General features: G+C 46.6%; 1 protein-coding gene across 2 annotated transcripts in view; it reads left to right on the top strand.

Moving 5' to 3' along the window:
- The first annotated feature begins 13,863 nt into the window (after positions 1–13,863).
- Positions 13,864–15,193, top strand: part of NR4A3 (nuclear receptor subfamily 4 group A member 3) — a 33,635-nt gene continuing 32,305 nt past the window's right edge. The window contains exon 1 of one of the 2 annotated variants that reach the window (XM_069474478.1): positions 13,864–13,948. Coding sequence is in view for 1 of the 2 variants with exons in the window: in XM_069474477.1 (XP_069330578.1) it covers positions 14,873–14,903 (31 nt within the window). In the remaining variant the exon portion in view is untranslated. Of the gene's footprint in view, positions 13,949–14,872; positions 14,904–15,193 lie in introns of those variants that run through there. The other variant, XM_069474477.1, reaches the window with a different exon arrangement.

A 15,193-nucleotide genomic window follows, 5' to 3' on the forward strand; every position in this document is an offset into this window, starting at 1 on the left:
AGGAATGCAACCCAAATTGGACTCCTTCAAGAGAGAAGGACCCAGGTAGTGCACCTTAAGTTTCTGGAATACCTGGTTAGCATGACTAGAGACAGCCAGAAGACATTTCCATTGGAACAGTTTTCTAGGGCTGCAGTCCCAACCTCCCTCCCCACCAGGAGGTGAATGGCAGCCCCGTGAGCTAAGCTTCATCTGTATTTACAGCCGCTCCCCATCACTCGCATCATGGCCTGAGCTTCACCACCTGTCAGATCAGTCACTGTCTCCCATCACCCCCAGATGGGACCGTATGGATGCAGGAAAACAAGCTCCCACTGATTCTGCATTATGGTGAGTTGCATAATTATTTCATTATATATTACAATGTAATAATAATAATAGAAATAAAGTGAACAATAAATGTAATGTGCTTGAACCATCCTGAAACCCTCTCCCCCTCCCCCCATCCGTGGAAAAATTGTCTTCCATGAAACCAGGTCCCTGATGCCATAAAGGTTGGGGACCACTGTTCTAGGGAACCTGATTACAGTTAGGATTTCTTTTTAACCAGTTACTGCTCAATGAAAAATCCTGAAGAGCCCTCTGAGCAGCCTGTACTTGTTCAAATATTAATTGGCTGCCAGGCTATGGTATTGCTGAGGAGAAGCAGGGAGGCAGCATGAAGAAAGGCATCTCTGCCACTGAAGGTGTCTTACAGGAAGGAAAGCGGAGAATTGTATTCATATTCAGTCAGAGCAGAGTAGGTGTGAAAAAAAAGGAGATGAATCAGTCTTGTTTTGGGTAAGAAGTAAAACAGTGTAGAGGTAGACTTCACAAATGGTGCTGAGGCAACTGAGTAGCCATTTGGAAAAAAATAAAGTTGGACCAATCCCTCACACCATATATTAAGAAAAATGGATCAAAATTTTAAATGTAAAATAGAAACCATAAAAGTAGAAAAGGCCAATATGAGAGAATTCCTTCATAACCTTGGACTAAGCAGGTTTTTCTAACTATGACTAAATCCAGAAGTCATAAAAGACTGACAAATTCAACTACATTTTTAAAAAAAATCTACATAGCAAAAACATCATAAGCAAAGTTGAAAGACAAATGACAAACTAGGGGGAAATATGTTGCAATGTGTATTACAAAGGGCAAATCTCCATATTATAAACAGCAACTACAGAGTGATTTTTAAGCCACCCCCGCTTCCCAAAATAAGCAAAGGATATAAGAGACACTTCACAAAAAAGGAAATATAAATGGCTCCTAAACATGTGAAAAGATGTTCAAACTTACTCATAAGAGAAATAGAAATTAAAATTATACTAAGATAACATTTTTCACCTACCAGATTTTTGCTGGCAAGAATATGGATAATCAGGCACTTGCCTGTATTTCTGGTGGGGTGTAAATTGTACAACCCCTATGAAGGGCAATTTGGCAGTACCTATCAAACTACTCTGATACAATTCCACTTCTAGGAATTTACCCTATAAATATATTTGCACAAGTGTGAAATAATCTGTGTAACAAAATTATTTATTGCAGCATTGCTTATAACAGCAAAAGATGGAAAATTTCCCAAATGTCCATCAATATGGGGCTTAAATAATGATATATTAATAGTTACACAGTGAGGTGGAAGAGATCTCCAAGATACATTATTAAGTGAAAAAGGCACAGCAATGTATGTAAGCTTTAATTTGTATAAAAAAGGAAAAGGAAACAGAATTTATATTTGTATTGGGTTACAAATGCATTTTAAAACTCTGGAATAACTGTAATTTAGTAGGGAACAGGAAGAGAAGGGAAATTTCTCATTTCTAAATGATTTGTTGTTTGAATGATGTGAATGCATTATATTCTCAAAAATTAAATCTTAAAATGTTTAAATACATTAAGTAGACATAATTGGAGTTCCTAGGTAATGTTCTCCATGTGGGCCCCTCAGTCTATGGTTGATTGGTAATAGACAAGTGACTGTGCACTTGGAGGCCTTCAATAGTAGCATCCAGAAGTGGAAAGTAAAGTGAGGGTTACAGCTGGAAGTCTGATGACTAGAGATGAGAAACTCACCAATGAATGGGTTGTATATGCCCAGGCAGAGAGTGAAGAAAAGAGAGAAGAACACAATCTTGTGAAGTATCATAACAAAGGTGGTATATCAAAATGAAGAGATAAGCCAGAGATTAATTCTTGGGGGTGTTTGAGATCAAAAGATGGTAAAACAATTCCTTAGGATACCTGAATTGTTTCTTAGTTCAAATACAGATATCACACAGTGGTGTACTCAGGCATACTGTCCTCCAATTCTCTGTTGACTCATTCCAGTGGGGGGACGGGGCAGTGTAGCAGCAGCAGCACAATGCCATAATGACATACAGCAGGCCTTCTCTGCTCCTCCCTTATGCCCAACTCCTGAGTAAAACCATCCAGAAAAGTTCTAAGGCCATGAGGCCGGTCAGGATAAAGAAAATAGAATATTTTGAATGGAGCTTCCTGAAAACTGGTTTCATTTAGTCATCAAATGTTTACTGAGCACCTACTCTAGGTCAACAACTGCCCTAAGTGCTCAATAAATTCATCTCAAACAATATTCATCCCAAAGAATATATAGGTTCAAGATGATTGAAACAAAAAGACATTTTTAAAAAGTTGAGATAATAGAAGCTCTTCTCAAAAAATTTTTAAAATATGGAAAAGTCACTAAAAAGTCAATCTGACAACTATAAAACACTATGAAACTATGGTAAATGGATCTCAAATTTTATCCAGTTTATTCTGTTGTTTAAAAAAATGAAAATAGTGATTTAACATGTAAATTTAAATTAAGAATCATTTTCAGAAATTAAAAAAAATGAGGTAGGTTATTTCAATTTTACTACACTTAAATAGCAGAAATCTTTAAAATACGGCTTTCTATTCTTCTCACCACAATTGATAAAACGGGAAAACATAACTAGAAAAGGGAACTAATTTAGAACAGATGTCAGGGAAGAATTTTTCCAGTAGTGAACTATAAACATGTGGAATAAATACTGGAAAATGTATTATGGCAAAAAATCAGAATCAGTTACTAATTACATGATCTAAGTAGAAAATCAGATGCCTAAATATGTAGAACAAGCATTTAAAAAATAACCCTAAATTAATGGAAAAACCATGTTTTTACTATCTAAACCTTCAATATAATAAATAAACCTGCAATCTGTTAAAATAAAGATACTTCCCAATGCCTATAAAGTCAGCTCTTATTTATTTATAAAGATGTGTCCAACTATAAAACCTAACAAGTTTGCAAACAAAAGTCAAATATATTTTTTCTGATTATTTGCCAACATTTTTTCAACTTAAGACCTACATGGTACTTTCCCTATGACCTGCCTTCTTAGTATTTCACTTTCTCTATTTACTCACACTCTGAAAGGAGATATAAAGACTTACAACCTCACCATCACCAAGCCTTCTCTAGGAAAAAGCAGAAAGTGGACAGTTCTGCTTCAGCTGCTATATTTAAGAAGAAATGGTTTATACCTAGAATGCAGGGAGGATTAGAAATGAAATAAGAGCAAATAGAATCCATTCTGATGAAAGTTTGCTAATTTGTATGAAGTCAATTTGCGGCTCATCCATATTCAAATGAATGCACAAAAACAAATTCCAAAGCTAAATATAAAATGACTTTTGGCCTATCCAGGTTTCTGCTCGTTTCTACTACATGGACAGGAGAAGGCTATGATGCTGGCAGTATATTAACTCTCTCAGGCCATCAAGATCTCATTCAATGACTATATTTAATTTCCATGCAGGCCAAAGCACTTTAATAATATGACTACTAAAAGCACATGTGTTGTATACAAAACAGTTAATGAGCATCCTGACCACAGCAATCATGGAGTGACTTAGGAGACCAGGGCAGAGATGATTCATGATTCACAATATTTAACTGGCCTAAAATAGCATTCAACTTTAGAACCTGAAAGATCTTTAAAGATCATAAAGTGAGCCCAACCAACACTATCATTGTAGAGATAATGATGTTTAGGCCCTCAGAAAGATTAATTTACCCAAGGCTGGGCAACTTCATGGCAGCAAAGCCAGACCTATGCCTCTGGGAAGCAGTCCCATGCTCTTGTGACATACAGCATGTTACTCTTCGGGAATATGTTCAAGGAAGTGAATTGTACATGTGAGGCAATTTTTTTTCTCAGGGTTGGGATGATGGGAAAGGGTTATGCAGTTATATTTTCAAAGAGGTTATTTACTTCGTCTGTTAATTCTAGTTAAAATGCAGATCTTATCTCACAGACGTAAGTAATATCCTGAATTGATTTATCACAAATGAGGAATAACTTTTCTCCCCCAAATTATTGAAGTCTTCCAGAGTTACCAGTGAATGGGGAAAACATGACTAAGAAATAAACTGTCTTTTTAACCACATTGTAAGCCTGTCCTGACTGCTGTTATTACTAATAGATGGAAAAACATTATTTAGTGAGATTTTAAAATATTATTGGCCCTTATAATATTAAGTAATCTTTCCATCTCAAATTTTTACTTTTTTCTAAAATTTTCTACAACATTGAAAGTCTTTCCTGATCTATTACTTTTTCCTTGTTAAAGTAAATTTTAATATTCAAAGTCACATGAGCTTCTATCTAAAAATTCTAACAAATGATAACTCCATAATCTTTTTGCCTAATTTACCTTTGCATATAGTGTCATATAAATCTATTTAAATATATTTTAGAAAAGATAAGAAATTCAAGAATTTTTATATGTAACTGGTTATACATGTATCTTATCAATTTTCTAAACCTTAAGAAATTTTTCTGAAAGAAGCCAATATTAACATTTCCTAGCTTATAGCATCTATTTCATCATTGAGAGAAAGCAGCATAAGAGAAAGTACAAATTGAGAGAGAAAGCGGTTAGAATAAGATTCAAACCAAAAGTCTACAAGGAAAAAAAAATCATAGCAAATCTTCCTACGCAGATATAACAGGTACAAGCCAAACTGCCATTTCCTCGTATCACCACGCAGCTAGCTGTCTGGGCTTGTGGCAGGCACCTTGACAATATTCAATCAGGAGGATCAAAAGCTGAAGTAAAGAAAACAAGTAACGTATGGTCTCACACATGTCCATTCATGCCAAGAATATCCTAATCCATATAATTTGTTACTTATATTATGGTTGCTGTCTATATTCACATTAGATGAGGTAATATTTTATGGATATTTACTATGTTGAACATTCTTAGGTGCCACAGAGATTTCAAAGATGTGTGAGGCATGCTTTGAGCTTACAGTTAGACAAGGCAATAGACTATGTACGCAAGAGCACAAAAAGAAGGCAGTAAAATGAGAACTTTGTGAAAGACTAAAGCACAATCTGAGTTCACTTCTTGAGCTACTTTTAGAGGAAGGGTAAGATTTCAATTAGTAGAAAAGAAGGGGGAGGAGGGAATGCCATAAAAAGGAAAACTATGAACAAATGTGGGTGGTTGAAAGGATCTTTGAAGAACAGTGAGAATACCAGTTTGACTAGGACAGGGAAATTCTATGGAAATAAAAGAGGTCTTTGGGTTTGATTTTGTAGACAATATACAGCTGCTGAAGATTTTTAAGGCTGAGAGTGAAATAACAAAAACTGTATTTTAGAAAAACTAATCTGGCAAAGTTAGAATTGATAAGAAAGGGATGGTACGCAGGTAGGTCGGATAGAAAATTACTGTAATAATTCCAGGTTCCTCAGCCAGGTACATCTTATGTGTATAAATCAATGTCAGCCAAAGTTACTAAATTTTATAAATGTACCTTAAATATAGCATAGAACTTCTACAGTGATACTAGAAAACTTGGGTAAACACACAATTTTTTATTTTTCCTTCCTATTTTCACCTTAGGTAACAACTTCTGGCTCAGGATTTTTATTTCACTTTTTCTCACCTAATATTTGCATTAATAAGAATCATCATCTTTCTTATTAGCAAAATCCACAACATTGTATGTCTTTGCTTCATCAGAAGAGCATTTAAAGCAATTTTTAAAATCCAACTTTGTTAAAACAATTGCTTCACATCACACACAGTAAGTTTCCCCGAAATTTCATATTTTATGTTCCAAGAAAGAGTACTTTCTTTCTTGCAGGCAGATTAGGCCTACAAATCCAAAACAAACTGATACGTAATTATCTAGTGACTCTGTAATAGCTACTTTATAGAAAGAGTTTTTAACAGATTGGCTGCTCTAAGTATCATGAAAGCAGAAACTGTAATAATTGCTGCTTTCTTTACTTTGTGTGTGTAAACTAAACCACACATGAATGTCCCTCTTCTAGAAAAAGGACTGAACCAGGAAAGTTTTAAACATTTCCCAGATTATGGTGGTCCTATTTTATTTGATTTCCCAAGAGGAGATTTAATTGCAAAGCATTAAGTTTCACTTAATGTTTTTTAATTTTAAAAACGTGATTTAGATTGCTGAAAGTCCTATTACATATGCCTTACAGAATAGTATACCTGATTTTTAATAAATCAGACTTTTGAAGAGGTACAGAGCCAATAGATTCTAATTTGAAAAAAAAAATAGAGAAAAATTAATTCCATTTGGGTCACCTAAAGAATCGCATATGTTTAGGGACCTAGGATTAAGCAGAGGATGGTGTCTCTTGTATGTAAGAGAGTATGTAAGAGAGCTGTGGTGTCTCTTGCTTCCATGACTTTGCACTTGTGTAAAAAAGTTGCCACTTAGTGACCACTGGAACCTCTCCAACGGTAAGTCCAGCTTCCTACGAGAGAAGCACTGAGCCAGGAACAGTGTATTGACTCAGGCCGGTCAGACAACAGCCCTCAGTCTAACATAGCCCAGGAACAGAGGTTGGTGACCTGATACTCAGGAAGGAAAGGATGCAAAGGAGGCAGAAGGTGGGAGAAGAGGGGCGGGGGAAGAACAGAATTAACCAAGATACTCAAAGAGAGAAATGCTTTACCTGGAGATTCTCAGCCAGAGATGGAATTTTTTTTTTTAATTTAAGGTAAACAAGGATACTGGTTTAAAATGGTCTGAAGGAGCCCAATTGGTATGAACAAACTTGGTTAGTAGCTTTATAACGACACTGAGTGGGCAAGACTTACCTTTTATATATTAACATTTAGAAAACGTAGTTTATTCAATAAACTAGTTGAAAGATGTCATGTTTCCTAAAAACTGTACCTAATTTTAGGATTCCTGCTTACAGTGATTCCAATTCTGCATGAGATTTTAAATTGGAGGGGGAATGGGAGGGTGCAGAACACAGATGAAATTTTACAGCATGGAAATAAAAGTATTTTTAAACCTTCTTGGGGGTGAAGAGTTAGGCAAGAAGTAATACGTGGAAACTGTCAAGTGCTTCTCTACACACCCACCCACCAGATACCATCGCAGCCGGCTGGGGGAGTCTCCCTCTTCTTGCCTGACAGCTTCACTTTCTTTGAGGTCTGGAGCTGGTGATCACACTGGCCCGTCATGGTATTTTCAGTTAACAAAGCAGTTACTCAACAGGAGAAAAAGCCACAAAGGAGCAGAGCAGCTGCTGCTGCACCCGTGATGCAAGTGCAGGATGAGCCCCGGGCCGCCACCGCCGCCTCGGCTCCTCCGTGACGTCCGGGAGGGGTATCCCCGGCTCTCAGGAAGTGGTGGCCGCGGGCAGCTCCGCCCCCACGCGACTCAGGGCTGGCCGGGCTGCCGGGTGGCAGGACGCCTGGGCCTGCGGCCCGGAGGGCGGGGATCACCATCCCTCCGCCCCCTACACACACACACACACACACACACACACACACACACACACACACACGCCGCGCGCCCCGCTCGGTCGCCCGCGCCACTGCTCAGTGCGGACTCCGCGCCCGCGCCTCGCCTTGCTCACTCCTCACAGCGCGCACGGGTCGGAGAACCGCCCGCGCCTCCCTCTCTCCCAGGGCTCACTTCCACTCACCCCAACCCCAGGCGCCGAGCCTGGCCCAGCGTCGCGGGTCACCAGACAGGGTCGAGCCGAGTCCAAGATGGCGACTCCGCCCCCGCCCCCTCCGCACTCCCGGCGGGGTCAGGGCGCCCCCTCACGCCGCGCGCTCGCGCCCGAGGCCCGGCTAAAAATAGCCAGGCCCGACTATATTTGGTGCGGCCGGATCCCGGCGCGGCCGCGCGCGCCCCGCCCCGCCCCGCCCCGTGCGCCCTGCCCCTCCCCGCCCCGCCCTGCACGGCGCTGAATGGAGAAGGGGCGGGGGTGACCGAGGGGAACCTACTCCGCTATCTGCGGCGCGCGCCGGCGGCGGGGCCGGGCCAACCGCCGAATTTAGTAACATCGCCTGCGTCAATCACGCGCCTAGCGTGCGTCAGCGCCGCGCGGCTCCAGGTCCTGCTCCCCCCTCCAGCCTTTGAATGGATACAATGTAGCAGCGCCCTCCTTCCTTCCGAGACTGGATTGGAACCTGCGGCAGTACTGTAGCTCGGTTCCTCTCTTCGCTGGGTCCACTTTCAGAGCCTCCTCCCACGGTCTTCTCCACATCACCCTGTCTGAAGTGGAAGTGGAGGCGAAGAAAGATATACATGCCGTATATATCTATACGTAGTCTTGTTTTCAAGTTTCTAGACCTAGCTCGAACCTTCTATTCTGAAACGTCTACAATTCTATGCTCTCTACAATGGAATCCTTTCTTCCCTGTCCTTACCCCTCACGCAGATTAGGACAAATCAAAGAAATTAAAAAATCACATCTGATTCAAACGGACTACGTGGGGACCACGTCTGTCTGCATTGTTTCACTCATACGGTTTCCCTCAAAAACTCATTTCTGAAGATTACTTTCACTCAGCAGCAACCTTTGGAACTAGGAGTCTTTAACTCCGATAAATTTGTGTTTTTGTTTTCAGCAAGATATTCACACCTAAATTTGTCATTTCCAGGAAGAAATTGCTCTCTCATACATGCAGTCGCCCAGGCTTTCAGCACACCATTTCATGACAAATGTGTCCCAGGAGACCAGAGCAAATCCCCTTAGCGAGGGACTGACTAATAAGTCCTGTTGATTGATTTCGAAATGTTTAATTTGGATGATGAGAGGGGCGCCAACTATAATCATCAAAAAGTGAAAGTGCGAGTTGAGAGTTCCATTTCTGACCGGGTGCTGGGGAGGAGGGTGATTTGCAACAGTCAGACCCTCTCAGCTGTTCAACACGTGTGCGTTTGTTTTATACACACTAAGTAGTTTCTGCTGCAGCGCGCCCGTGGATGATGGATGTGCACTTCGTTGGGTTATAATGTGTCCAGTTAGGAAACCCACACCGTAAGTGTAAAGAAATAAAACCCGTAGCCATCTGCATCCGTGTGCGAAACACGCACCCAGTAAATGATCGGGGTCGGGGGCGGGGAGCGTGGGAGAAATTAGACTGGGCGCAGAGGACCCGGGAGAAGTAAACAGCTTTACATTGCATGAGGAAAGCGCAGCTGCACCTCAGGGAGTCTTCGGGCTGGTGCCAGACTCCTTTTGCACGCGCTGCCAGGTCACTCGGAGAAGCTGGCTGGCGGAGCCTTCCCTTTCGGAAGAGCTGTCCTCTCTCTTACCCCCTCGCCCTGGCTCCGTGCCTCGGGGCAGCCTCGGAGGCGCGCCAGCAGCACTCCTCCAATTCTACTCCACCCGAGCCTGACAGCTGGGCGGTCCTGCCTGACCCGCGGGAGGTTGTTGCACCCTCCCGCAGACGCGCGCCCTGGCTAGCAGCGCTGCTGCAAAGGCGTTGGCAGGCAGGGGTCCGAGAGGCCCCCAGGCTGGGGCGGGCGGTGCGGCGTAGTTTCCATTGTGCTGCCGTGCGAATGGCTGGGGAGCGCGCGCGCGCGCACATGAGCACACACACACCCTCCCTCGCACACGCGGAACCGGCTGGGCCAGGGGAGGGAGGAGGAGGGTGACGTAGCGTCCCATGGCGTCACATTGACGTCTCGCATTCCAGGCACTCTATGGAGAGGCCGCTAGGGCTCCTGTGGCATAAATGACGTGCCGAGAGAGCAAGCGAACGCGCAGCCGGGAGAGCGGAGTCTCCTGCCTCCCGCCCCCCACCCCTCCAGCTCCTGCTCCTCCTCCGCTCCCCATACACAGACGCGCTCACACCCGCTCCCTCACTCGCACACACAGACACACGCGCGCACACACGCTCCACACACACACTCCACTCTCTCCCGCGCGCTCACACCCCTCTTGCCCTGCGCCCTCGCCGGTGCAGCGCGGCGCCGCAGCCGGACGTCCCTCCCGGGCTTACTTTGCAACGCTGAAGGCGCCGGCGGTGGCCGTGGAGGTGGGAACAGCGGCGGCATCCTCCCCCCTGGTCGCAGTCCGAGCCAGGACGCCTGCGGAACCTCTCGGCGGCGCACTCCCATGAGTCGGGATCGCAGCATCCCCCACCAGCCGCTCACCGCCTCTGGGAGCCGCTGGGCTTGTACACCGCAGCCCTTCCGGGACAGCAGCTGTGACTCTCCCCCAGTGCAGATTTCGGGACAGCTCTCTAGAAACTCGCTCTAAAGACGGAACCGCCACAGCACTCAAGTACGTATGAGATTCGCCCTGTTAATAAGGGGACTTGCTAAAAAGTTGGCTTGCTGGGAAGCGTCGCTCCTGAAATTGACAACTTTGAGTGTGGGGTTCCCTCTCCCCCACCTCGCCTCCCCGCTCTGGCTTTGCTTGCGGAGCAGCCGGTAGGTTCTGAGCTGAAACTTTTCCCCTGTAGCTGGCCCGCGGGGATCTCTGGAGCTCGTGGGATTCCTCCCCCCACTGGAAGAGGCGAAAAGCCTCTAACAAAGAGGAGGACCGGGATTTGTGCTGTAGCGGCTCCGGCGATGTAATTCAGGGTATTTCGGCTCTAGTTGTCATGGTAATGATGCTCTCGGCGGCGGCGGCGGCGGCGGCGGCAACGGCAGGGAGTTGCAGCTCCGGTGATGAACGGCAGTAATTTTCCTGCCTTTTAAGTAGGACTGAAAACAGGGGCTCTGGTGGGTCCAAGTGAATGTACCTAATGGTGGCACCGAGCTGGTTCTCTGGAAGGAAGCTCGGAAGGGAAGGGGCCTGGGCAGTGGCCGCCAGAGTTTGCACTGGCACTCAGAGGACCTCAGGAAAGAGAGCGTAATTGTAGGAATGTGGCTTATTGTATTGAAATGAGCCTGGGGCTCCACTAGGCACGTCTGCCTGGCGTCGCCGACTTGCCGGTGTACGCTTTTCCCTTCGGAGGTAAATCGGGCGTAATTGCCGACTCCCGCGCCCCGACACGCGTGGGGACGGTGTCCCTCTCCTCCAGACCTTGGCTGGGTATGGGAAAGGCACGGTTTACTTTTCACTGACAGAACTCGCGCTTTTGGAGAAGTTGCTCCGACTGTTTTACTCTCAGTAGAAATGAAAGTTCTCGGTCGTGAGAGGAGGGCGGTCAAGCGAGCGCAGCCTGCGGAGATTGACTTCCGAGGGCACCTCTCGAACCTGTTGGAAGCTTCGGGGCAGTCGTGAGGGAGAAAGCATTTGTCGCTTGATTTCCAAGAACGTTCTTGGAGATTGCCTTTTATTTGTGCCTCCAGATTCTCCAGCGGGAAATGCTGCAAGGACTTTAGTAATCAGAAATCTCGGGCTGTTATCCCAGGGCCTTAGAGTGCCAGGAGAGAGATACAGGGCGCCGTTCAGTCATTCCATCGTCAATCTAATCCTGGATCTCCTCTTCCCACGACGAGGAAATGTTTTTCTAGAACCGAGTTAGGGAAAGAAAAAGCTGCCCAACGTGGCTCGTGGGCACAATGAATGAAGTTACTTTATTCGAGTAATTTCCTTGAACAAGATGCTTGCAATGTGAATATCAAAGACTCCTTAGGCCACAGCAACCTCCACACCCGCTCCCTCCACTGCTCCCACCCGCCCCCTTCCTGGGACCGTGCGCTCGCAGAAATTCTCCCCCGCGGTGGTTTGTCTAGTCTTCCTCGGTCTTTCTGAGAACGTCTGTCTTTCCCTTTCTGTCGGTCTCTCCTCCACTCCTCCTGCCCCCACCCAACCTCCGCCCCCGGCTCCCCAGGGTTGGAAACTCCGCGGAGGTCACAATGGTGCGTTTCACGGTTTCCTCCACACACTTCACCACGGGGAGGGGAACACGGGGGTGTTCCTTTCGTCTGCCCACGAGAAAGAAAGGAGCTTTGACAGAGGTAGTTATTTCTTCCTAATTTACAACCCCAAGGCTCTGTGCTCCCGGCCCGGCGGCCGCGAGCGGGAGCGGCGGAACGTGTTTCCAGGCGCGGAGGCTTTGCCTAGGTAACCGGCCCTTTGAGGGGCGGAGAGAGCGGTGGGGCGCTCGGCTGGGCTGTAGGAAAGGCTGCGTGGCTCTCTCCCGCGAACGCTGGGCGCTCGAGGGGAACCCCTTCCTTGGGAAGATGCGGTCCCCGCCCACCCGAGTTCAGAGGCCGCCCCTCGGAGAAAGATTCCGCTTGAAAGGCCCCTGAGGAGGAATGGGAATAAGGGCACCCACTGGAGGGGGGTGCTGGAGACCCCCATTGAAGATGCAGGGGGACGGGAAGCACATGCCACCGCCGTGGGAAGATCGGCTCGTGCCTGCGCTCCGGCGAGCGCATGCTTTCCGTCGGAGCAGCTCCGGCTGGAGCTGGGAGTGGCAAGGGAATCCCCCATTTGCTGGCTGTCGAGGGGTTCCCGGACCTGGGGGCTCCGAGTCCCTTTCTTTCTTCCTGCAGGCAAGCCCCGGGCGCAGGGGCGCCAGGAGACGACTCCCGCGGCCTGCGCACCAGAGAGGTTTTTTGTTTGGTTCGGTTTGGGGTTTTTTCGGTCCCCGTTCCCACCCTTCGAGCTGTGCCCCCGCCCCCGGCAAAGGGGGCGCTATAGGCCGCAGTTTGGGGCAGCCAGATTCTTCCCCTACGCCCGAGGAGCGGCTCTTTCAGCTACAAAGTTTCGCTGGAGCTGTGCGTTGAGACATTCGCCCCGGAGCCGCACTGGGCACCCTCCGGAATGTGCCCCCTCCGGGGCGCAGGGTGGCCAGAAGCCTCGAAGCGGCCCACCCTCGGGGACACCGCCCGCTGGCTGCAGAGGACCTGCCTCCGCCGGGCCCACCAGCCGCGAACGCTGTCTGCCTGCTTGTCTTGCTTCCAGCGCCGTCCTTTCCACTGTGCCCTTTTGTTTGCTTGACCCCTGGCCCCCGAAACTCGCGGCTAATAGAAGCGAAGCTCCATTAGCATTTAGAATGAAAAGCGCAGACTTTCTTAATTCCTCGGGGCATTCATGCATTCGTTCCGGACCGCGTGCATTTCCTATGCAACATGTAAAATTTGTATTTGAGGGGTGGGGGCGGGCAGAGTTGGAAAATGGCTATTTTCCGCTCGTGCAGGCTCACTGACCCCCAGATTCGGTCGGAACTCGTTCCTCAAGTGTTCCCCTTTCTTCGGTTTTCCTGACTTCCGAGCTCAGAACCAGTTGGGTCAGAGAGATCAATTTCGGGGAGACGACAGGCTACGCGCTTTTTAGCCTCGGTTCGGGTGCCGCAAAACTGCGGTGGGTGCGGACAACCTTCCCTTGGCTTCTCCAAGGCCGTGAGATGCTTCTTGCCCAGGGGGACTCCGGTACCCTTAAGCATCCTTACCCTTAGTTCTCTGTAATTAACGTAGCATTTCTAGAGGCTTCCCACGAACGCCCCCCACCCCCAACACACACACACACACAGCCCAGGCTGCAGTAGCCCAGCCTGGTCCCGCTGTGACCTCTGTCCTCTCTCCCCGTGCCTGCAGAGCCCACTGCGGAAGAGCGCAGCCCGGCAAGCCCGGGCCCTGAGCCTGGACCCTCAGCGGAGCCGGGCAGCGCCGCCGCAGCTTCGCCTCGCCGAACACCCCCGCCTCCTACACTCTCAGCCTCCGCTGGAGAGACCCCCAGCCCCACCATTCAGCGCGCAAGATACCCTCCAGGTAGGTTTGAAGGTACCATCTCTTCTTTCTCCCGGGCTAGGAGAAGTGAGTAGGGGAACCACACACCCAACGGGCAGGCTGGTGGACTTCCCAGTGCCAGGACAGTGACTGCTGGCCACGAATTTCACAGCACAGGTGGCTTCCTCGCACAAAGCTCCTCTGTATACCACACCCTGTTGCTACTGAGTGGAGCAGCCAAATTAAATTAAGCACTACATTTCTCAAAATTATTTTTCCTAAGAAAAATGCAAATACACCAATAGATTTATACATTTTAATGTCTTTTGCTGTCCTTTTATATCCAGTGTATGCATTTAAGAGTTATGGAATCACTTAGAGCAACACTGAGCATTTTTGTTTGTGTAAAACCAAAATCATTTGGGTGCAGAAGTTTGGGTGATTGAACCTCAAAGGGAAAGAGAAAAGCATTTGAGATGAAAACCAAGGAGTAAATCTGAGTTTGGCAAAAGTAGATTGCAGGTTTGGTTTGTACCACCTCTTTACGAATTTGCTAAAGGAATCATAGGTGCCAGGCCTGAGTAGGCACCAGAAATAGCATAGAATAATAGAATACAGCCCCAGCAAGCTCGTCTTCTAGCTAGAAACCTCAGAAAGACACAAAGAAGAGCAATACTTAGGGATTGGCAGGGAACTGACAGAAAAGACTAAGGGGGAAATCCTAGAGGTGCTGAAGGGAGGAGAATAGATGAGAGATCAGGCAGTGTTCTTTCTTTTAAATGATTGTCATTCATTTCATCCCAACCACTGGACAGCAAGATAAGTAAACCTTTAACTTCAAACTATTGAGTGTATTTTTAAGGTCCTACTTGGGGAAATAAAAAGGTTTGAACTGGCCTCTCCTCCTCACTGCTTCTTCTAACAGGCCCTCATCACCTTTTTTCAAGTCAAGATTTCATCCCATACATGCATGACTCAATCAGATTTGGAAATGTGGGTAACAGAAAGATGTCAAAGGAAATGTGAAGTACTCACGTCTCTATTAGTCACACCTTTTACACCATAGAATCCAAATAGGCATTAAACACCTGCTTTTCCTTTGGCTCAGAAAAACCAACCACCAGAAACTGTCCATTTTACCCTTATATTTAGCCATAAAGAAAGGAAAATAATTAGATAAATCATTCACTACATTTAATGATTCCCAGGGCCTTCTCACCCAGTTCAACCTCTTTGAATAGTTGTAAGCACCCTGGATACCAGTTGCTTTGGGGGCTCAACATAGTT

This window comes from Eulemur rufifrons, chromosome 7, assembly GCF_041146395.1.
Source record: "Eulemur rufifrons isolate Redbay chromosome 7, OSU_ERuf_1, whole genome shotgun sequence".
Lineage (NCBI taxonomy): Eukaryota > Metazoa > Chordata > Mammalia > Primates > Lemuridae > Eulemur > Eulemur rufifrons.